Source organism: Sphaeramia orbicularis, chromosome 7 (genome assembly GCF_902148855.1).
Source record: "Sphaeramia orbicularis chromosome 7, fSphaOr1.1, whole genome shotgun sequence".
NCBI lineage: Eukaryota > Metazoa > Chordata > Actinopteri > Kurtiformes > Apogonidae > Sphaeramia > Sphaeramia orbicularis.
The window spans coordinates 9,461,841-9,485,452 of NC_043963.1; the positions used below are offsets into that span (position 1 = coordinate 9,461,841).

The 23,612-nt window shown below is 35.5% G+C and overlaps 1 protein-coding gene across 5 annotated transcripts in view; it reads right to left on the minus strand.

Annotated features, from left to right (window-relative positions):
• Positions 1-1,410: 1,410 nt before the first annotated feature.
• LOC115422366 (PR domain containing 16) overlaps positions 1,411-23,612 on the minus strand; it is a 486,977-nt gene continuing 464,775 nt past the window's right edge. For 4 of the 5 annotated variants that reach the window (XM_030138664.1, XM_030138666.1, XM_030138665.1 and 1 more), the window contains exons 14-16: positions 23,129-23,300; positions 6,630-6,881; positions 1,596-1,735 (exon numbers count right to left, since the gene is read on the minus strand). In XM_030138664.1, the coding sequence (XP_029994524.1) occupies positions 1,723-1,735; positions 6,630-6,881; positions 23,129-23,300 (437 nt within the window). In that variant the 3' untranslated portion in view covers positions 1,596-1,722. Of the gene's footprint in view, positions 1,736-3,835; positions 4,017-6,629; positions 6,882-23,128; positions 23,301-23,612 lie in introns of all 5 variants that reach the window. The other variant, XM_030138668.1, reaches the window with a different exon arrangement.

Sequence of the window (23,612 nt, forward strand, 5' to 3'; positions counted from 1 at the left end):
AAAGTTTTTTTTGTTGTTTTCTTTTTTCCAAATCTGCCCCCATAATACTTCGGCCAATTTCAACAAACATTTTAGCATACTGGGTAAAATAAGTCCAACTGAAACCAAACAACTAAACACTGGAGGACATTACGATGCCAAATAGGATCTAACGCTAGCTACAGTTAACTCGAACTATAAATAAGAACAATTACTCGAATGGGTGCTTTCCGTTTTGGCACGCTAACGCTTCAAAACCAGAGATTCTGAATCCTTCTCGTGTCCTGATACGCGTTCGGTTCCTTCAGCAACAAAAACGGGGGATAAAAATGACCTTTTTTGTGACATTTCCATTCCCCGTGTCGTGACAAAACAACCAAAAAATAAATACATACACACACTTCTGAAATCAAATACATAAGAGTGTAATGAGAACAAAACTACGACAGCGAATGCAAGCCCCTCGGAAATGAAATGATTGTCAGAGAACAAAACATTTTCTATGGGTTATTTGGCACATACCACTCTTGCTATGAACATCTACGTTATTTTGTACATCATATGACAATATCATACAATTTTGGTCCTTCTCTAAAATAATTATATTAACAATTTAGCACTGTGGTGCCTAAGAAACAATACTGTGGTATCTAAGAGGAAAAAAAAAAAAAAGTAAAATAAAATTAACAAATGACAAAGAAATGAACAAGCAGAGAAACAACTTTTTTTTCCCGTTTTTTTTTTGTTTTGTTTTAAGATGATTTGGATTAATTTTCAGCATGTTTAAATCTGATAATCAATTAAAATCACTACTTTTCCAGACAGCTCATTAAAATCACCAGTTTTGTGCACTTTTTTTTTTAAACATCCTTCTCTGTTATCATTAAAAAAAAAAAAAAAAAAAAAAAAAATCAGCATAAATGGTACTACTGTCATTTTCTCAAGTAGCATCATTATGGTGGTGCTACCGTTGATTCTGCGGTTAAAACTGAAACCAGATCAGTGATTAAGTCGCCCATGATTGGTGGGAATGGGTGAAACCTGGACAGAGTAGTGCACGCGCCCACTGGCTTCCATGGCGTCGCTGCTGCTGAAACGGCGCCGTCTGGTGGACATGCGTTGCTAATGCAGTGCTCGTGGTGGGCGTGTGCACAGACTTTAGTGACGTACTAGTCATTAAGTGTCTTCATGAGTCTCTGTGAAGCTGGGTCCACGTGGACTCTGTGAAGCTGGGTCCACGTGGACTCTGTGAAGCTGGGTCCACGTGGACTCGGGGAGGATCGGAGTAATGTTGGGTTCATCACGTCCTTCACATCAACAGGGGCTGAGCAGTGCTTTCTCTTTGACAGAGTCTTGCAAGACCCCCACCCTCGCCTGGGGAGGAAACATCCCCCCTCCCCTTTCCTCCTCCTCCTCCTCCTTTCTGTTTTTTTGTTGCTGCTCTTCATCACAAACACACTCTTTCAGTCTTGAATGTATGTGATGTTGAATTCTGCTCCACGTCTGTCCACTACTCATGTCCACTCAGCTTCTTTTTCAGTTTCTATCCATTTGCAAAACTAAAGTTCCTCCTCCTGCTCCTCCTCCTCCTCTTCCTCCCTCTTCCTCTTCCTCTCTGCTTCTAGATGTGGTTGAGTGGGTGAAAGCTGCTCGTCTCGGACGGTCCACCTCCCATGCTCAGCCAAGCGTCCAGAGAGTTCTGGGAGGGCACGTGCAAAGGGTTGTTCTCAGACAGAGACAGCATCATTGCATAAGCCTGAAAGACAAGAAGAAGAAGAAGAAGAAGAAGGGAGTTTAAACTAGAGTGGGGGGGTCAAAGTCATATGAGTTCAGCCCAATGTGATCTCAAAAAGGCCGGATCAGCAAAATAATAACAGCGAAAAAAGTCAAATGACATAATAATAATGTTTACATCGACAAAGATTCCTTTAACTTCCTGAGACCCAGGAAAAGGAAAGTTTTAGCTTTAAGCAACTGTCTTCATTGAAAACGGAATAATACAGTGGTTCCCAACCTTTTTTGGCCCAAGACCCCATTTTAACATCAGAAATTTCTGGTGACCCCAGACATTCAAAACGGAGCCTTTTTTTTTTTTCTAAAATTACATTTTTTTTTTTTTTATCATGTAATAGTTTGCTATACTATGTTGCAAATAAACATTAATTTTAGACCACATTTAGTCTATATAATGTATATTATTATGGACGGAGGCAGAAAAGCCAGGTGTAGATTACTGCACAAAGAGAAATGTATTTTCCTTGGTCAGGATATGTACAGTCAGTCCAGCTTGGATTTACAAGGCTGACAGTTAATACTGAACAAACAAGAACTCAAACTATGAATTATGAAAGAGCTGCAGCATCTGAAACCGACCACAATGAACATTTGACAGATAAACAGAACCACAGTGCTTCAGTTTCAGACTCACAGTTTGTCATGTCTTTTATGGATTGGGATCCTCTCTGTCTCTCTCTCTCTATACATATATATATATATATATATATATATATATATATATATATATATATATATATATATATATATATATATAAATTCGTTTTTCTTCAGTTACTGGAAATTTCCAGCCCCCCCATTGGAATTCCAGGCGACCCCACGTGGGGTCCTGACCCTAAGATTGAAGAACACTGGAATAATGCAACCGTTTCTTCAGATATATTTTTAGAATTATTTCTATTTATTTATTTTTAAATGGAATGTCCTTTGCAATGGGCAGCATTTTTTAAGTAAAACTGTGAAACTTTTGTCCCCTACAGAGGGCAAAAAGGCATTGCTGAGTCTGAGGAGGTTAAAGGAGTGATATTTTGCTTTTTTAAATGGAATTCTTCCTTTTCCAACATTTCCCTGTGGTCTACATAAACTGTAAATGCTCTGCTTGGGTCTGAATTCTTCATTCATTCAACTCCACAGGTCCATCTTCAACCCTATTTCTGAGGAATGACACCAGAAAGGTGGTTTGGAGCGCTGGCCCTTTAAATGCACATGAGCCACTTCAGGCTCCGCCTCCTCCAGGTTGTCGGCTGTGCTGCTCTGTCCCATTCAACCAACAACTGAACATTTTAGGTAATCGACTCCAAGTTTGAACATATTTTCAGTTTTTACTACAACCGCTGCTGCTGATAAACAATTATGTCGTACTCGGAGAAATGTTCATCAGAAGTCTTGACCTTATATGAGCAAATGTCATGACATAACTACTTATAAAACGTAACAAATTTAGCAGGAATTCAAACAGGTTGTAGAAATCCACTCGATTTTTGCCCAAATGAATATAACGATAGCTGTGCAGCAGCTGGAAGGTTCAAATTCAAACTGTCTGAACTATTAGGGTCCAAATACACAAATAAATGAACCACAGACTAATAAAAGTGGGATTAGAGAAATATGAGCCCTTTAAATGACAGTTGATCATTCAAGTCTTATTCTGACAGTTTGGATGATTCTGCATCATTATCAGAATCAGTAGATCATCTAAAAATTCCATTTGAAAAAAGCCAAATATCACTCCTTTAAGGGTTTATGAGTCAGTGTGTTTTAAAGGGTTCAAAGGTCAGACAGAGGTAGAAGCAGCAGAAGTTAATGTTAGTAGGTGAAGGAAGAGGAGACGACGGTGGACGAGGTGGTCTTCAGCTGCACCTTCATCAAATTCACAGATTCTACTTCATCTTTATCTGTTTGGACTGTCTCTTCTTTCTTTTCTCATGCCTATACTTTTTATTGCTTTCCTGCTGTAATGTTTTTAATGTTTGATGTAAAGTTCTTTGAATTGTCTTGTACATGAAATGTGCTATAGAAATAAACCTGCCTTTCCTTCTTTCCTTCTTTCTCGGTCACATACCTGTGTTTTAGCCTGTCTGTACAATGTCTCTTTCAACGCCTCCGACTCTAGTGAAGTGTTAAATATGTCTTTAACGTCAAAGGGCTGCTCTTCGCTGGCTGCTTTACGTAACCCGTCCAGGCTCTTGGGAAAGCTGGGCAGACCCTCCAGGTCCAAGAGAGAGCCCTCCTCCTCTATACACCTGCACACCGAGGGATGGACGGATGGACGGACGGATGGACGGTGGAGGTACGACAGTGTGGAAGGATAAATTAATGGAAAGGTGGAGGGAGAGTTAATGTAATGAAAGGGACGGAAACAGTAAAGGGATGGTGTTTGTATGAAGAGAAAAGAAGAAGCATTAGTAAGTTTGGATAGAACAGCAGAAGGAAGGAACGACGAGAAGGAAAAGAAGTGAAAAAAAAAGAGTAAAGAGCAGGATTTGGCCTTAAAGGTGGGGTAGGAGATGTTTTCCTGGAGCTTTTTTTTTTTTTTTTTTTTTTTTTTTACTATATTTAGGGCTGTATATTGGCAAGAATCTGGCGATACGATACAAATCACAATATTACGATCATGATACAATATATCACGATATATCACGATACTGTTAAAAAGTCAATTCTTTGTTTGTTTCTTTCCAAAAAATGATTATTTCCTGGAAGAATTGAACTACACCAGAAATATGCACTAATAATAAACACATTTTTATTTGATCCCAACAGGATCTGATGCTATGTCACAAAATGTTCCTGTGTTCAAACTTAAATGATGTTTTACAGACATAAAATTTTAAGATCCTGTTCAAATGTTCATATTCTATTAGTTCAGAACTAACATCAGAACATTATTTTAGTTCAATCCCAACAAAGGAACTAACATCTGCCTCTCAGACAGTAAAAAGTGGTTTTAGGATGCGTCAAACAACCATTATTTAACAAAACAATGTTAAATAATAATAAATAAGATATAAAAAATAAAGAAAAGCAAAAAACAAAAATGAACCTCCGCCATATCTGCATTTGAATAAATACCTAAAAATATCGATACAGTAATTTTTAATATCGATACAGTATTGTGAAATGAAATATCGTGATATATTGCAGAACCGATATTTTCTAACACCCCTAACTATATTGCTTAAAATCCCCTTCATACTCCAATCATAACACAAAATAAACAAATGTAGTCACCTGTGGAACGGACAGGACTGAAAAAACACCATCCAATCGTTTTAAGCGACCCATCGAAATGATTGGATGGTGACATGTCTATCAAACTCAACTGCCATTTGTCCCGCCCCCCTCTGCGAGTACTCTGGAGGCGTGGCTTCAGGGGAACTCTGAAGAAAGGGGTTTGGACTTTTCAGTTGTGTATTTTCTAAATGTAGCTTGCTCCAACTGTTTTTCCAGGGTCTCCTACCCGACCTTTAACATAACGAAACGTTAACACTGACTACGAAAACTAACAGCATGAACAAATACACGATAAACAGGAGTATGTGTTACTGACAGTCGGACAAATAAGAATGTAAAGGTAGTATTTTGTGGTGTATTAACATATAGTAACAACTGTTAAATAAGAAATCTGCTACGATTAATAACCCCTGAGCCCTTTTCTTTTTTCTTTTTTCTTTTCGTATTATCATTTCTTCTTCTTATTTATAATATTTTTTTATTTGTTTTGTTCCCCCTTGCCTAAGGACTAGCTTTTAAACTACCCATATTCTTACTAGTAATGTTTTTACTCTTCACTTTACAGGATTTGAACTTATTACTACTTGATTTTTATTTGTTTTTTTTTGAAAATGAAGGATTGTTTTTAAGGAATTGAATTACTCCCATCTTTTTAATGTAATTAGTTGTATTATTCATTGGATTTATTACTCAACCCCCCAAAGGGAAGGCAACAGTATGGAAGTAAATCTGTGCCATCAGATATTTGTGTAAAGACTCTGTTACATTAGTCTTTTTACTGCCCTGTAATCATTTTTTTTTTCTTTATCTGAATCTTTCCGCTGCAGCTCAGGATGGAAACAGTCCTGGAAACAAAGATAATTTAGTAGTTTTTAAAAAAACAAGACTCTGGACGATGCTGAAGCTGCAAATTAACCTCAGATGAACTGTTCAGGATATTTTCACTCACAAACTGAGGATGTAACCCTTTATCAGGCAAGTAACTATTTTTGTGACAGCAACAGTTCTAAAATACAAGTTCCTTTCATCTTACATGAGCTTTTCTTCTATTTTTATTAGAGCTGAAATGATTAATCGACTCAAAGTGATCAAAAAAAAAATCATTCAACCACAATTCTCCTGAATCAAAGCTTTGTTTCCTTCAGTTCTCTGCTGTTAAACATTGGTTCCACTGTTGTGTTTCACACGGACGCTTATTGTGATGCACAAAGGAGCTTCAGGAAAACTGCAATAGAATATTTCCCTTCAAATAATTCGAGTTGATTAATCGAATCGTGAATTTTTGCATTCGCTTCAAGCACCTAATCCATTAATCGGTTGTAGCTCTAATTTTTATATATATATATATATATATATACTTCTTGAATTATTATTTTTTTTTTTACCACTTATGGGTAAGGAACCAAATATGGTAACTTCATTAACCTTGATTTTCGACATAACAATAACACATTTTGAAAAATTTCACAAAACGAATAAAGTCTTGTTATGTCCTCCAATAACACACTTAGGTTGAAATCTTGAATTCCAGACCTATAAAGGGTTAAAGGTGAACATCATGTCTCCTGCTTTAAGACAGATGGTCCAAATGCGAGCTTTTATACGTTTATCGGAGTAAATACCTGCGAGTGTGTTCGTAGCTCATTGCTAATGGAGCCGCCTCTTCCTCCTCCTCATCCTCCTCATACGCTCCTGTCGTGACCGGAGACGGGGACTCGGGCGCTTCATCGTGAGACTTCTCCGTCAGGCTGCCTTCCTCCTCCTCCTCATCGTCGCCCTCCACCTCCTCCTCTTCTTCCTCCAGGCCCTGGAGACCCAACTTGGAGTTGGACAAACTGTGGCTCGGTGGACGCTCCTCCTCAGCTTGGTCTGATCTGCAGGAGGAGAACCAGGAGGAGTCTTAGGCCCAGTCCCCATTCACCCATTGGCCCCTCCCCCTTACCCTTACCCCTACCTCTTGGCCCTTGCACTTGGCACTACCCCTTAAAATGGAGTTGCAAGGGGTAGGGGTTGACACATTCTCCTACGAAATGGTCCAACTTTTCCAGACCTGTTACATCATCAGCAGTCATCGATGCCGCAATAAACAGATGCGGCAACTTTGTTTCTGAAAGAATTCTCCATGCCATTACGTGCACTTTGGGCATTTTTTTTGCAACCATAAACCCCAAACTCCAGAAATTCGATCGATAACAAATTGAAACGGCATTAAACAGTCGATCAAAAGATTAAGTTGTTTACGAAGAAAATGCGTACATTTGTGTGTTTCTTGCGTCACATTGCTGCACTTTTTTGCTGTTTACCTCCATCTTGCCGATGATTCGAACAGAATTATGGGAGATTTCTTATACGCAGGGTGCAATTTGTCAAAAAAACAGAGGGTGTGTGTGTGTGTGGGGGGGGGTTTTTGGTTTGTTTTGTTGGAGTGGGGTGGGGTGGAGGTATATACGTGGGGGTGCGGTCCATAACTAATGTAACTAATGCTAGCGTGAAACGAAAGTCAAACTTCACATACTTTCAATGTCCAACTCCCAGTTCTATCCTCTATTATACAGCGAATCTTACAAGAAGTTTTCACAACTGCTAACCTGTACCCACTGGACCCCCTCCACTTTTCTATGGGCTGTTGGTGATTTCTGAGACTGGGGCAGTTCAGTTCAGGTGAACGTTAGTGCCAGTAATGTACGATATAGGTGGAAGAAAACTGTCACAACTTGCCTCTTATTTCAACTGGTTTGTCCCCCCCCCCCCAGGATGATATTCATTGAGCAGAAGTAGGGATGTAAAAAACAGAGGGGGGGTTGATTCCCCCCTGCTCACACCCCTCCATTTGTAGTGTTGTCCTGAAAAGTCTCAGTTTCGAGGGCTAAACAGCCCCTCCCCCTTAGCCCTTCCCCTCTGACTCATCAACAATCGGGACACCCCTACCCCTTCACGAGAATGTGCAAAATAGAGGGGGAAGGGGCCAAGGAGTGAATTGGGATTGGGCCAAAATCTAAGCCATAAAGTGTATCTGTCTAAAAATGTACAATAATGACATTTTATCTGTTAAACGTGCCACTGTGGAGTTAAACCGACCTCATCACACATACACTTCATATATTTACATAAACCCTCACAACAGAAGACCTGCTGTTCCTTTTTGTGCAGTTTTTCTGTAAATACACCCAGACCAGAGACAGTTTTCTGTCTTACATTGTAAATATTTTGCTGTCCATTACAATTCCTCTTGACCTTATTCACAAATTAAAATCAGCTGGGTGTCGTCTTTAATATTTACCGAACCAGAGGGAAGATAAAAGTGAGAAGGACTCGTTTTTGTTTATCCTCCAGGCGCTGTGCCCGCTCTGTCCACGTTTCCTGACCATGTGAAAACACGACTCCTCACAAGCGGAGAGCCAAGTATAAATAATGTGTTGACGGTGCTCGAAGTCCGACTCTGGCGTCCACACAAACAACACGGGCGCTGACAGTCTGCCCCGAGCACGAAGCCCATGATTAATAGAGGGTCTGGTCAGAAACAGAACAGGACATGTCCGGCCTCAGACCGGCTCCTCTACGCTCTGGAACGGACTTTATGTGCAACGGGATATCATGACCCACGTAAATATACACTTTTAACCCTATAACGCCAAATGTATCATATTTAATACATGACTTCTGAAGCCCTCTACATGATCACTGTGATATTATTTTTCTTGAAAAACGTGATGTAAATAATTAGATACATGTAATACACAGATAATCCACCAGGGGGAGGAATTCATTGACCAGAGGCCTTTCCAGTGACACTACAAGACTGTCATTAATGAGGAGGGAGGCAGAACTGTGACAATTTTGAAAAAAAAATTAGCAATTTGTTTGTGTTATATTATGTTTTTGTGTCTCTATGTGTTTGTATGTTTTGTGTGTATGTGTGTATATTTTGTACGTTATATATGCATTTTTTTTCTTAGTTTTAATTATCTCCACCAAGGAGGTTATGTTTTCATCAGGGTTTGTCTGTTTGTTTGTCTGTGTGCAAGATAACTCAAAAAGTTATGGATGGATTTTGATGGAATTTTCAGGAAATGTTGATACTGGCACAAGGAACAAATGATTAAATTTTGGTGGTGAAGGGGGGGTGATCTGCCTTGGCGGAAGTCTACGCTGTCTGAGTGCTTTTCTAGGTTTTTTTTTTTTTTTTTTGTGTGTGTAATCAACCTTACTTTTCTTTTCTTTTATTATCATCATACTATCACTGTGTTCTGTGGTATCCCATGACATGTTCTTCTGTCTTGTTTCCACTGTTGGTATTCTTGCACTGAGAATCCATTCCAGTAATACTGTATCCACTGAAATACCTCTGTTGGATCTTCATTTGTTAAATGTAAATGAAAATAAAAATTTAAATTTGATCGCAAAAAAACCCCAAAACAAAACATCTTTTTGTTTGTTCAAAAATAATAATATTTGTGCACTGAGACCCAATGTATCAAATATGATACAAAATTGAAACTCATACACGGAAATTGATATTTAAAACTTTTTTTTTGGTTGTCCAGAGGGACCCAAAAAGGCTCCAGTTTCAAAGAACTGGAACTTTCTGTTAATGATTTAATGGTTCAGGCTTTACAGGGTTATCTGTACGTATTAGAAACTTTCCACATGTACAGGGTGGGGAAGCAAAATTTACAATGAACATTTAGTTGTTTTTTCTCAGCAGGCACCAAACATATATTGATGTCATAATCATACCTAACACTATTATCCATCCCTTTTCAGAAACTTTTGCCCATATGAGTAATCAGGAAAGCAAACGTCAAAGAGTGTGTGATTTGCTGAATGCACTCGTCACACCAAAGGAGATTTTATAATGGAAAGAAGAGAATGACTATGAGCAAAACTATTACCAGAAAGTCTGGAAGATACTATTAAAGAAGAATGGGAGAAGTTGTCACCCGAATATTTGAGGAACACTTGCGCAAGTTTCAGGAAGCGTGTGAAGGCAGTTATTGAGAAAGAAGGAGGACACATAGAATAAAAACATTTTCTATGATGTTAATTTTCTTGTGGCAAATAAATTCTCATGACTTTCAATAAACTAATTGGTCATACACTGTCTTTCAATCCCTGCCTCAAAATATTGTAAATTTTGCTTCCCCACCCTGTATGTTCATGCTGTTGTTAGCGTCAAATACGACACACCAAGGGTTAAAGTTAGGGTTATGTGAACTGGAGATCTTCACGTAAAATTACACGTGATCAAATGATGCTGAATAACACGCAAAAGGTCAAAAATGCGCAGGTATATGAGGCCGAATGCCATAAGAACTGCCATGGCATACCATTTCTTGAGACCAGTCTGTTGTGTGAGTGAATGAAGGAAGAAGATGGCTGATCTGCAAACAGCCTATCAACACGCCACCATTAGGACCTGCCATCTGTACATTTTCCAGCCAGCGCCCCCCCCAAAAACCCTCCCCCCTCAACCCCTCCATCACCCCCAGACCACGATGTCATGGCTCATGATATCATTTCCTCTGGGACGGCAAATTTACCCCTTCCATTTTTTTTGCCACACACTGGACATTTATCAAACCAGACAGCATTACCTCTGGGAAGGGGTGTACAGGGACAGGATTGGGTCACACACAGTGGGTGGGTGGGGGGGGGTCGGACTTTGGTGGTAGTGGTGAGGAAGAAGAGGAGGAGGAGGAGGAGGAAGAAAAAAAAAAACTTCTCCTCTTTCAATCTAGATTAAATATCACCATAATCAAATTGCCAAACTGGTTGGTGGGGAAAAAGTCCATGCCTGCGAACGGGGAAAGAAGCGTAGCTCTGACATGGGGGGCCCTGGGTTCTGTCATTTAGTCTAAACACGTCAGGCGGCTGTTTGTGTTAGCGGGCTGGGGGTCTGGGTACAGCGGGTGGATGGGGGAAGAGCTCCATCATCAGTGGATCTCCTAGATAAATGCCTCAACCTGAGTCCCCCTCGGGGTCCCGACTGCCAGCCAACGGAGCCCAGACGGGGATCCAGCTCCAACTGCAGCTCCGTCCAAACCATACAACTTAAGGCGAGACCCAGGCCCCAAATCCAGCCCTCATTAGGACCTGATTTGTGGTTCTGAGGAGACAGATACCTCCTCAGCTCTGCAGCTCTGGAAACATATCCCCCTGTAGACTATTGTCGTGAATTCTGCTCTGTTTTTGTAATGAGGCGCTGCTCAACCCACTGTGAATATATGTAAACTATGTGGACAAAAGTAATGGGACACGTTGAACTGAGGTGTTTCTTTTCTAACAGGGGTCTGGGATCCAAAACAATAATGACAAAAAAGGAAATGTTGTTTATAAACTATATGGATATTCTACCTGGGGTGCTTTAGTTTAATTTTAGGATTAAAATGGAGTAAAATGTACTTGGATAGAGTGATTTTTATGGATTAAATATACACTATATGGACAAAAGTAAAGGGACATGTTGAATTGAGATGTTTCTTTTCTAACAGGGGTCTGGGATCCAAAACAATAATGACAAAATAGGAAATGTTGTTTCTAAACTATATGGATATTCTATTTGGTGTGCTTTACGTTAACCTTGGGATTAAAATGGAGTAAAATGTACTTGGATAGAGTCATTTTTATGGATTAAATATACACTATATGGACAAAAGTATTGGGACATGTTGAATTCAGGTGTTTCTTTTCTAACAGGGGTCTGGGATACAAAACAATAATGACAAAAAAGGAAATGTTGTTATTTATTAACTATATAGATATTCTACCTGGACGACCAATAATAAGAAGGGAAGGTTGGAAAACTTGTGGTGCTTTAGGTTAACCTTAGTATTAAAATGAAGTAAAATGTACTTGGATAGAGTCATTTTTATGGATTAAATATACACTATATGGACAAAAGTAAAGGGACATGTTGAATTGAGATGTTTCTTTTCTAACAGGGGTCTGGGATCCAAAACAATAATGACAAAATAGGAAATGTTGTTTCTAAACTATATGGATATTCTATTTGGTGTGCTTTACGTTAACCTTGGGATTAAAATGGAGTAAAATGTACTTGGATAGAGTGATTTTTATGGATTAAATATACACTATATGGACAAAAGTATTGGGACATGTTGAATTCAGGTGTTTCTTTTCTAACAGGGGTCTGGGATACAAAACAATAATGACAAAAAAGGAAATGTTGTTATTTATTAACTATATAGATATTCTACCTGGACGACCAATAATAAGAAGGGAAGGTTGGAAAACTTGTGGTGCTTTAGGTTAACCTTAGTATTAAAATGAAGTAAAATGTACTTGGATAGAGTCATTTTTATGGATTAAATATACACTATATGGACAAAAGTATTGGGACACGTTGGATTGAGGTGTTTCTTTTCTAACAGGGGTCTGGGATCCAAAACAATAATGACAAAAAAGGAAATGTTGTTTATAAACTATATGGATATTCTACTTGGGGTGCTTTAGTTTAATTTTAGGATTAAAATGGAGTAGAATGTACTTGGATAGAGTGATTTTTATGGATTAAATACACACTATATGGACAAAAGTATTGGGACACGTTGAACTGAGGTGTTTCTTTTCTAACAGGGGTCTGGGATCCAAAACAATAATGACAAAAAAGGAAATGTTGTTTATAAACTATATGGATATTCTACTTGGGGTGCTTTAGTTTAATTTTAGGATTAAAATGGAGTAGAATGTACTTGGAAATAGTCATTTTTATGGATTAAATACACACTATATGGACAAAAGTATTGGGACACGTTGAACTGAGGTGTTTCTTTTCTAACAGGGGTCTGGGATCCAAAACAATAGTGACAAAAAAGGAAATGTTGTTTATAAACTATATGGATATTCTACCTGGGGTGCTTTAGTTTAATTTTAGGATTAAGATGGAGTAAAATGTACTTGGATAGAGTGATTTTTATGGATTAAATACACACTATGTGGACAAAAGTATTGGGGCACGTTGGATTCATGTGTTTCTTTTCGAACACAGGTCTGGGATCCAAAACAATAAAAATTAAAAATATCATAATATAGTTTTATATTGGTTGGTTTGGTTTAAATTGCAATCTTTGCTTCTAAAATGCCTCAGACATGTTTTTTACTTAATTTCTCTCGACATTGATTCTGCTATTTTTTTTTTCCCTTTTTTAATCCGTGACTATGATTTTTAATGTTTTACCCATAAATTTCTAAAATATTTTTCATGTTCTGACTGTAAATAATAGTTTTCTATCACAAATAATCATCTACTTTCTTCACATCTCACTGAGGAAGAAAAATCTTCCATTAAACTTTAAGGAAATATGGATGTTTTTATCTCTAATCATCATCAACAGGACATTTTACAGCTGTAAACATGATGTGTCCCAATACTTTTGTCACTGAGGACAGGCCAAGTTAGGCTTAGGGTTAACCCTAACCCTAACTTGGCCTGTCCTCAGTGACATTTTCAGGCCTAAACAAGTTGAATTAACTTTGAAAGGCTGGAACAGCTGCCATGGGTAAAGAAATGAAACGGACACGGTGGCCAAAGTGTTAACGCTGTAACCTGGCAATTTGGTAGAAAACAACATGGATGCCCATTGGCCCCTCCCATGACCTTTGATTAGATTTAAATCCCACCGCTACTTCGTGCAAACCAGTTTTAACTTGGATTATGCAATTTGCCCCTGCTCACTCATGCATGAATACCTGGGTCTGTAAATTTGGACAAATATCCACCAATCCCCTACCTACCGACCAACCGACAAGAAAATTCCAAAAATGATCAAATGCGGAACTGGGGGTAATTTTTCCAAATGTACAGGATGGGGAAGCAAAATTTACAATATTTTGAGGCAGGGATTGAAAGACAGTGTATGACCAATTAGTTTATTGAAAGTCATGAGAATTTATTTGCCACAAGAAAATGTACATAATAGAAAATGTTTTTATTCTATGTGTCCTCCTTCTTTCTCAATAACTGCCTTCACACGCTTCCTGAAACTTGCGCAAGTGTTCCTCAAATATTGGGGTGACAACTTCTCCCATTCTTTTTTAATAGTATCTTCCAGACTTTCTGGTAATAGTTTTGCTCATAGTCATTCTCTTCTTTCCATTCTAAACAGTCTTTATGGACACTCCAACTATTTTTGAAATCTCCTTTGGTGTGACGAGTGCATTCAGCAAATCACACACTCTTTGACGTTTGCTTTCCTGATTACTCATATGGGCAAAAGTTTCTGAAAAGGTATGGATAATAGTGTTAGGTATGATTATGATTGATTTTTTTTTTTTTTTTTTTAATCTCCTTTTTATTCTTTTATTTTTATTTTATTTATTCTGTATGTTGTGTTATTATGGTTTATGGGCCTGTGTCTGCAATAAAGTTTATTTAAAAATATATGTTTGGTTTCAAAACAATTGACGTAGTGCCTGCTGAGAAAAAAACAACTAAATGTTCATTGTAAATTTTGCTTCCCCACCCTGTATATATATTTTTTTTGATACACCCTGTATGTTAAATTTCATTGCATGTTCGGAATAAATCACTAAATCAAATCAAAATCAATTTTTCCATGTTTTCTTGATAAAAACCAAAATCACTTCAGTTCTTACATCATTGTTCTGACAAAAACAGTGCTTTTAGACATCCCATGTTTTCTTTTCTGTCTGTTTTAGTCACATGATACACACAGGAGTTAGTATTTGATTGTATAACCATTGTTTTGGATGATTGTTGATGGTCTAATCATTTTTTCTGTGACTGTAGATTGCAAGTGTTTCGACTCTAATGGAGCTTATGTCGAAAAATCACTGTTATTTTGATACATAAACTTTTTTACTACATTTATATGAGAACTTTTTGACTCTCCCTCCTACTATAATTGTAAAGAAGTCCAGGCAGTAAGGGGATATCTACATCTAAACTCTATCGTCTGACTTTGGAAACTAGTCAAAGTTTTCGTGCGAGAACAAAACCTTCTTTTTTGACGGGCTGCGATGCTTAAAAGAGGAGTTTCCGAAGGGGGACGGTCTGGGTTGTGAGGGCGGTTGAGAGCGATTACAGAGCCGTGGACGTGTGTTTGCGTTCGTCGTTGGGCTAAGTCACTCAGAGGGAGAATAAACAGCGGGCTGTCTGGTGGGAGGACAGAAAGCATAACACTTAGTCTGAATTACAGATATTAAAACGTCAGGCCGGCTTGTTGCGGATGAGACTCGTATTGATCCCAGATGGCAGAGGGGCTAAATTGCCACTGGGTCTGTTGGCTATAATGTGTGTTGACAAAAGGGAGGGGGGGTGGGGGTGGGGGGTGATTGAGGAAGAGACAGGCAGAAAGTGAGACAGTTCGAAAGGAATTTACACGGAGAGTAAAGACTCCAAGTAAAAGCTCAAACCGCTGACCCAACCAGAAAAACATGACATCCTCCTTTTCTTTTCTAATACGCTCTGTTCGCCTCAAAACTCTGAAACGCAGCTACTTAACGCTGAAAAGAGTTCAGGAAGTGGTCGTTTTCTTCAGTGCTGTCAATAAAAAATACAGCCCTTTATATCATTTTACAAGTGTGTCATATTCAGTGGAGAAAAACACCGCACGATTCCCACACTGGAAAAAATGTAAATCTTACCAAATGTATTTTTCTCATTTTCTCATCTCATCACACTTAAAATAAGACATAATCACCTAAAGAGTAACTTTTCAGTGAGATCTAAGAACTGATTTGGAGATCTGGAAAATCTTATTTCAAGAAATCTTACCAAGATAAATTTCAAGTTTTTTTTTTTTTTTTGCCTTATTCAAGATTTTTTTTGTCTTAATTCAAGATTTTTTTTGCTGAATTCAAGATTTTTTTTTGCTTAATTCAAGATTTTTAATTTCTTTTGCTGAATTCAATATAATTTTTGCTTAATTACAGATTTTTTTGCTAAATTCAAGATTTTTTTTTTTTCGTTAATTCAATTTTTTTTTTTTTGCTTAATTCAAGATTTTTTTTTTTGCTTAATTCAAGATTATTTTTTGTTTAATTCAAGATTTTTTTTCTTTTTTTTTTTTTTGCTTAATTCCAGATTTTTTGCTTAATTCAAGATTTTTTTTTGCTTAATTCAAGATTTTTTTTGTTTAATACAAGCAAAAAAAAATGTGCCAATGGAACAAGTGGAAAGTATCTTGGCAGATCTCTTGGTCTGATTATGTCTTATTTTAAGTGTGATGAGACAAGAAATATTTTGACAAGAAATGAGAAAACTACACGGTAAGATTTAGATTTTTGCAGTGCACAAAAAGATCATTTTATCAAACACAGTAGGTGTGAAAGTAGAACTTTCACTTTAATGACATTAAAGGTGAATTACATCTAATTCTACCTACTATTTCTATTTATTTTATCCCATTAATACAGTTCAAGCGCAGGAATAGCTATTTATATAGAGAAAAAGTCAGTATTTATCCATCTTTTAGGCTTTTTACACCAAAAATACATGTAAAAAAACAAACAAACTTGAATTTATTAAAATATATTAAAAGTGATGGAAATATATGACATTTACATGGAGAGTAAAGACTCCAAGTAAAAGCTCAAACCGCTGACCCAACCAGAAAAACATGACATCCTCCTTTTCTTTTCTAATACGCTCTGTTCGCCTCAAAACTCTGAAACGCAGCTACTTAACGCTGAAAAGAGTTCAGGAAGTGGTCGTTTTCTTCAGTGCTGTCAATAAAAAATACAGCCCTTTATATCATTTTACAAGTGTGTCATATTCAGTGGAGAAAAACACCGCACGATTCCCACACTGGAAAAAATGTAAATCTTACCAAATGTATTTTTCTCATTTTCTCATCTCATCACACTTAAAATAAGACATAATCACCTAAAGAGTAACTTTTCAGTGAGATCTAAGAACTGATTTGGAGATCTGGAAAATCTTATTTCAAGAAATCTTACCAAGATAAATTTCAAGTTTTTTTTTTTTTTTGCCTTATTCAAGATTTTTTTTGTCTTAATTCAAGATTTTTTTTGCTGAATTCAAGATTTTTTTTTGCTTAATTCAAGATTTTTAATTTCTTTTGCTGAATTCAATATAATTTTTGCTTAATTACAGATTTTTTTGCTAAATTCAAGATTTTTTTTTTTTCGTTAATTCAATTTTTTTTTTTTTGCTTAATTCAAGATTTTTTTTTTTGCTTAATTCAAGATTATTTTTTGTTTAATTCAAGATTTTTTTTCTTTTTTTTTTTTGCTTAATTCCAGATTTTTTGCTTAATTCAAGATTTTTTTTTGCTTAATTCCAGATTTTTTTTTATTAATACAAGCAAAAAAAAATGTGCCAATGGAACAAGTGGAAAGTATCTTGGCAGATCTCTTGGTCTGATTATGTCTTATTTTAAGTGTGATGAGACAAGAAATATTTTGACAAGAAATGAGAAAACTACACGGTAAGATTTAGATTTTTGCAGTGCACAAAAAGATCATTTTATCAAACACAGTAGGTGTGAAAGTAGAACTTTCACTTTAATGACATTAAAGGTGAATTACATCTAATTCTACCTTCTATTTCTATTTATTTTATCCCATTAATACAGTTCAAGCGCAGGAATAGCTATTTATATAGAGAAAAAGTCAGTATTTATCCATCTTTTAGGCTTTTTACACCAAAAATACATGTAAAAAAACAAACAAACTTGAATTTATTAAAATATATTAAAAGTGATGGAAATATATGACATTTACATGGAGAGTAAAGACTCCAAGTAAAAGCTCAAACCGCTGACCCAACCAGAAAAACATGACATCCTCCTTTTCTTTTCTAATACGCTCTGTTCGCCTCAAAACTCTGAAACGCAGCTACTTAACGCTGAAAAGAGTTCAGGAAGTGGTCGTTTTCTTCAGTGCTGTCAATAAAAAATACAGCCCTTTATATCATTTTACAAGTGTGTCATATTCAGTGGAGAAAAACACCGCACGATTCCCACACTGGAAAAAATGTAAATCTTACCAAATGTATTTTTCTCATTTTCTCATCTCATCACACTTAAAATAAGACATAATCACCTAAAGAGTAACTTTTCAGTGAGATCTAAGAACTGATTTGGAGATCTGGAAAATCTTATTTCAAGAAATCTTACCAAGATAAATTTCAAGTTTTTTTTTTTTGCCTTATTCAAGATTTTTTTTGTCTTAATTCAAGATTTTTTTTGCTGAATTCAAGATTATTTTTTGCTTAATTCAAGATTTTTAATTTCTTTTGCTGAATTCAATATAATTTTTGCTTAATTACAGATTTTTTTGCTAAATTCAAGATTTTTTTTTTTTCGTTAATTCAATTTTTTTTTTTTGCTTAATTCAAGATTTTTTTTTTTGCTTAATTCAAGATTTTTTTTTGCTTAATTCATGATTGTTTTTTGCTTAATTCAAGATTTTTTTGATTAATACAAGATTTTTTTTGCTTAATTCAAGATTTTTTTTTTTTTTAATTTTGCTTAATTCCAGATTTTTTGCTTAATTCAAGATTTTTTTTTGCTTAATTCAAGATTTTTTTTTTTTTTTTGCTTAATTCCTGATTTTTTTTTTTGCTTAATACAAGCAAAAAAAAAAGTGGAAAGTATCTTGGTAAGATGTCTTGAAAACAGTTCTCTGAAAACAGTTCAGGAAGTGGTCGTTTTCTTCAATGCCTATCAATAAAAAATACAGCCCTTTAAATCATTTTACAAGTGTGTCATATTCAGCGGAGAAAAACACTGCACGATTCCCACACTGGGTAAATTCAAGTTTTTTACATGTATTTTTTGTCTTAAAAAGCTTAAAAGATGAAAATATACAGTCTTTCAATTACTAAAAAAAAGCTATTACTGGGTTTGAACTGTATTAATGGGATTAAGTGAACAGAAATAGAAGGTTGAATTAGATCTAATGCAATGAATTACATCTAATTCTACCTTCTATTTCTATTAATTTTATCCCATTAATACAGTTCAAGCGCAGTAATAGCTTTTTTTAGCGACAGAAAGACTGTATTTTTTCACCTTTTAGGCTTTTTAAACCAAAAAATACAAAAAAAAACCTTGAATGGATTAAAATATATTAAAAGTGATGGAAATATATGACATTTACATGGAGAGTAAAGACTCCAAGTAAAAGCTCAAACTGCTGACCCAACCAGAAAAGCATGACATCCTCCTTTTCTTTTCTAATACGCTCTGTTCGCCTCAAAACGCTACTTAACGCTGAAAAGGGTTCAGGAAGTGGTCGTTTTCTTCAATGCCTATCAATAAAAAATACAGCCCTTTAAATCGTTTTACAAGTGTGTCATATTCAGTGGAGAAAAACACCATATGATTCGCACTAAAAGATCATTTTATCAAATACAGTAGCTGTGAAACTAGAACTCTCACTTTAATGACATTAAAGGTGAATTACGTCTAATTTTACCTTCTATTTATATTAATTTCATTCCATTAATACAGTTTAAACCCAGTAATAGCTTTTTTTAGTGATGGAAAGGCTGTATTTTTTCGTCTTTTAGGCTTTTGAAATCAAAAAATACATGTTAAAAAACTTGAATTTCTTAAAATCTATTAAAAGTGATAGAAATATATAACATTTAGAAAGAATATTAATGTCTTTTAGCTTCATGTGGCTGTTTTTATGCAGGTAAAATAGAAAAGATTATTACGATTATGCTAAATATTTTGCACAGTTTGCTCAAATGATGTATGATAAGGATTTTATGTCATGAATGACAAGTATCAGTATTAACCCTTTCATGCACAGTGGTCACTACAGTGGACAGTTATTCTACAGCTGGTCTCCTGTATAGTCATGGGTTTTGTTGTTTTACTTGCATATCAACCAACACAGTGGATACTTATGCACCATCCCATAATACACTACAATTCATACCGTTACTGTAAAATTCCTGTTCTTGATAAACCTGATCTGCAGAAACATATTTGAGTGTAAATCAGTTGTTAGTTGTTGTTATTAGACTGTAATTAACAGTTTGGGTTTTTTTTTTTTTTAAATTGTGTTTTGTTGTTTTTTTCATATTATTTGAGTGAGCAATAACTATTATTATAGTATGTTAAAATGTGAGAAAACATCAGATTAGCAACATTAAAAAAACATTTATTTCATAGTTTTCACACAGTATGACAGTAAATGCATGTTTCTTTGCTTCAAAAATTAAACGCATGGTGTCCAGCTGAGTGGACATTTTTGTAACTCCATGAAAAATAGGTTCATAAAAAAAAAAAAATTTCAATCACATTGTTTTTTTTTTCATGCCTAAAGAGGAATAAAAACACTCAGGAAAAAAAAATCTTGATTAAGGTTCTCATAATTCGTGCATGAAAGGGTTAATAGAAACTATAGATAATAGTCCTAATTCACATTATTTAACACATTTAATTAAGTTCTGTTATAAATTAAAGACCATAAAGCTAAATTCCTTCTACTTTTGTTTGCAGCTCAGATGATGTTTAGCTCCTGAAGATTTTGTTGACATCAGATAAAAAAAACCATAACAAAATGTTGGCTACAGAAGGAACCACCCACAATGAGCCTTTTCATTTCAATTGTAGAAAATATTCGACTGATGGAACACATGACTTTCACCCTGTGGCTCCAGGAGGAAAATGGATAATCTTTACAAATGATGACGGTACTAATTTAAAAAAAAAAACAGCTGATATTATATACATGTTTATGTTATAATGGTCATCCCCAGAACTCACTTTCTTGTTCTTGTTTTGTAAAATTAAAAGGTTTATAAATAAAAAGTGTCAAAAAAAAAAAAAAGAAAAAGTAAAATAAATAAATAAATAAAATTAGTGCGTTTGCTGAAATAAGGCTGTCATTTGCAGTGAAATGTCTACTTTCCAAACCACAGACAGGGCAGATTCCCACTAGATTATGATTCCATTTATGACATATGAGTGGAGCTCTGTTGAGCCGCATTATGTAATAAAAGTTCAAAATGTAATGAGAATGTCACGTCATCTTGTAATAAAGCCGCATTATGTAATAAACTGACGCATTTTGTAATAAACTACGTCGACACATTTAACAGTAAATTTTTTCACATTATGTAGTAAGTTATTACAATTTGAGAAATTTATTACAAAATGCACTTGACACATTTTTATTAAAAAAAAAATAAAAATGTAATAACATGGTTCATTTTGTAATAACAATCCAAATTAATATAATTTCAGAGCAATTTAGAAGAAATTAGTCACAGGAGCTACAGGTAATGGAATCAGAACTTTAACCACACAGTTTACAGATGAATTTAGCACATTACATTTTCCTGAAAATCAAAATGTGTCAAGTGCATTTTGTAATAAGTTTCTCAAATTATAATAACTTACTACATAATGCGAAAAAAATGTACTACATAATGCACTGAGGTAGTTTATTACAAAATGCGTCAGTTTATTACATAATGCGGCTTTATTACAAGATGATGTGACATTCTTATTACATTTTGAACTTTTATTACATAATGGGAATTTATTACAGAATGCGGCTCAACAAGGTCCGCAGGTAGAACTGGTCCCATGTGGATGGAGCTTTAGTTCCAGTCTAATGTGAGGTGGTTTACACTGTGGACACACCTGTTACATATGGAGGCTGTTACCACTAGGGAGCAGTGTACACCACAAATTAGTATGTTTAGTTTTGCATGAGAAGAAGGAGAGTAACTGAGGAGTTTTGTATTTATTCTACCTGGACGACAAATAAGAAGAAGAGAAGGTTGGAACACTTTAGGTTAATTAAAATGGAGTAAAAATGTATTCGGATAGAGTCATTTTTATGGATTAAATAAACACTATATGGACAAAAGTATGTGGACACGTTGAATTCAGGTGTTTTATCTTTTTTTTTTAAGGCCCACCATGATGCTTTGTTTTATTTGCTTAGTCTTTTATTCCTGATACAGTATTTTATTTTTACTGGACTGTCTTCTCTCTGTAGCACTTTGAGGTTCCGCCAAATGAAAAGTGCTTTATAAATGCAAATTATTATTATTATTATTATTATTATTATTATTATCATTATTATTATTATCTTTTCTAACAGGGGTCTGGGATACAAAACAATAATGAAAAATGTCATAATATAGTTTTATATTGGGATAAATATCATTTCATTGGTTAGTTTGGATTAAATTGTGTTATTTTTGCTTCCAAAAGTGCTTCAGAGATGGTTTTTATTTAATTTCTCTCAACACTGATTTTGGTTAAACTGTTCATAAACTATATGGACAAAAATATAGGGACACATCATATCTACAGCTGTGAATTATCCTCCACACTGATTTTTTATTTTTTATTTTTTATTAATGACTATGATTTTAAATGTTCTTTCTTAAATATTTTTTGTGCTCTGACTGTAAATAATCTTCACATCTCACTTATGAAGAAAGAATATTGATATTTATAAGAAAAACATTGATGTTTTTATCTCAAATCATCATGAACAGGACATCTTACACCTGTAGACATGATGTGTCCCAATATTTTCGTCCATATAGATTATAAACATAATTTTTTCCTTAAAGTATAATGGGAGATTTTCCATCCTTAGTGAAATGTGAAGAAAGTAGATGGTTAGTTCTGGTAGAAAAGTATTATTTACAGAAAAATATTTTAGAAATTTAGTGGTAGAACAGTTAAAATCATACTCATGGATAAAAGAAATTAAATAAATTTTAAGAGAAATGAGGTAAAAACCATCTCTGAGGCATTTTGGAAGCAAATATAACAATTTAATCCAAACTAACCCATGAAATGCAATGATATTTATCCCAGTATAAACTATATTACGTCATTTGTCATTATTGTTTTGTATCCCAGACCCCTGTTTATTTATTTATTTCAAACATGTAAAGAAACAAAATCAAACAAAACAAAGCAAAATAAGACAAAAACAAAATAATATTTAAATGAACAGAATCTATCTTCAAGTACGTGTCTGAATTTGCGTGGTCGAAAAGGAGTAGGGAGAAGCTTAAACTTAAAACTGTTAGAAAAGAAACACCTGAATTCTTTGCGTCCCAATACTTTTGTCCACATCGTGTAGGTCTTTACCGACTTATTGATCCGTGTGAGTGTTTTTTCGTTACCTCTTATCCGTAGAGCTGGAGGCCTGGTTCATCTCACTGTTGGAAATGAAGTTGCGGATTTCGGAGAAGTACGAGTCTTCCTTCTCGTCTAAAAGTGCATGATTGTCTGGCTCGGAGTTTGGCGAGGAGATGGTGGTTCCCAGGTTGGAAAGCATCCCGGACTGTTGGCTCACTGTCGGGTCGAGGGGAGAGAGAGAACAGACGAACGTATCAACACACACGGACGTGAACGCCGACAGGAAAACACACTCAGGTTTGAGATTGACGATCATCAGACGTGTATAATAGTGCAGATTAACGGAAACACATGGGCTGTAACGCACATTTTTCACATTTTAACGTTGAGCAATTTGGGATCGGTCTGTGCAGAAACCGTTTGAACGTAAGTTGTCGTACATTTATGGACTTTTGCGTCAGAAACATCAAACAAAAGCTCTTGTAAAACGTATTTGTTTCTTGAATGTACATGTTGAACCATTTATCG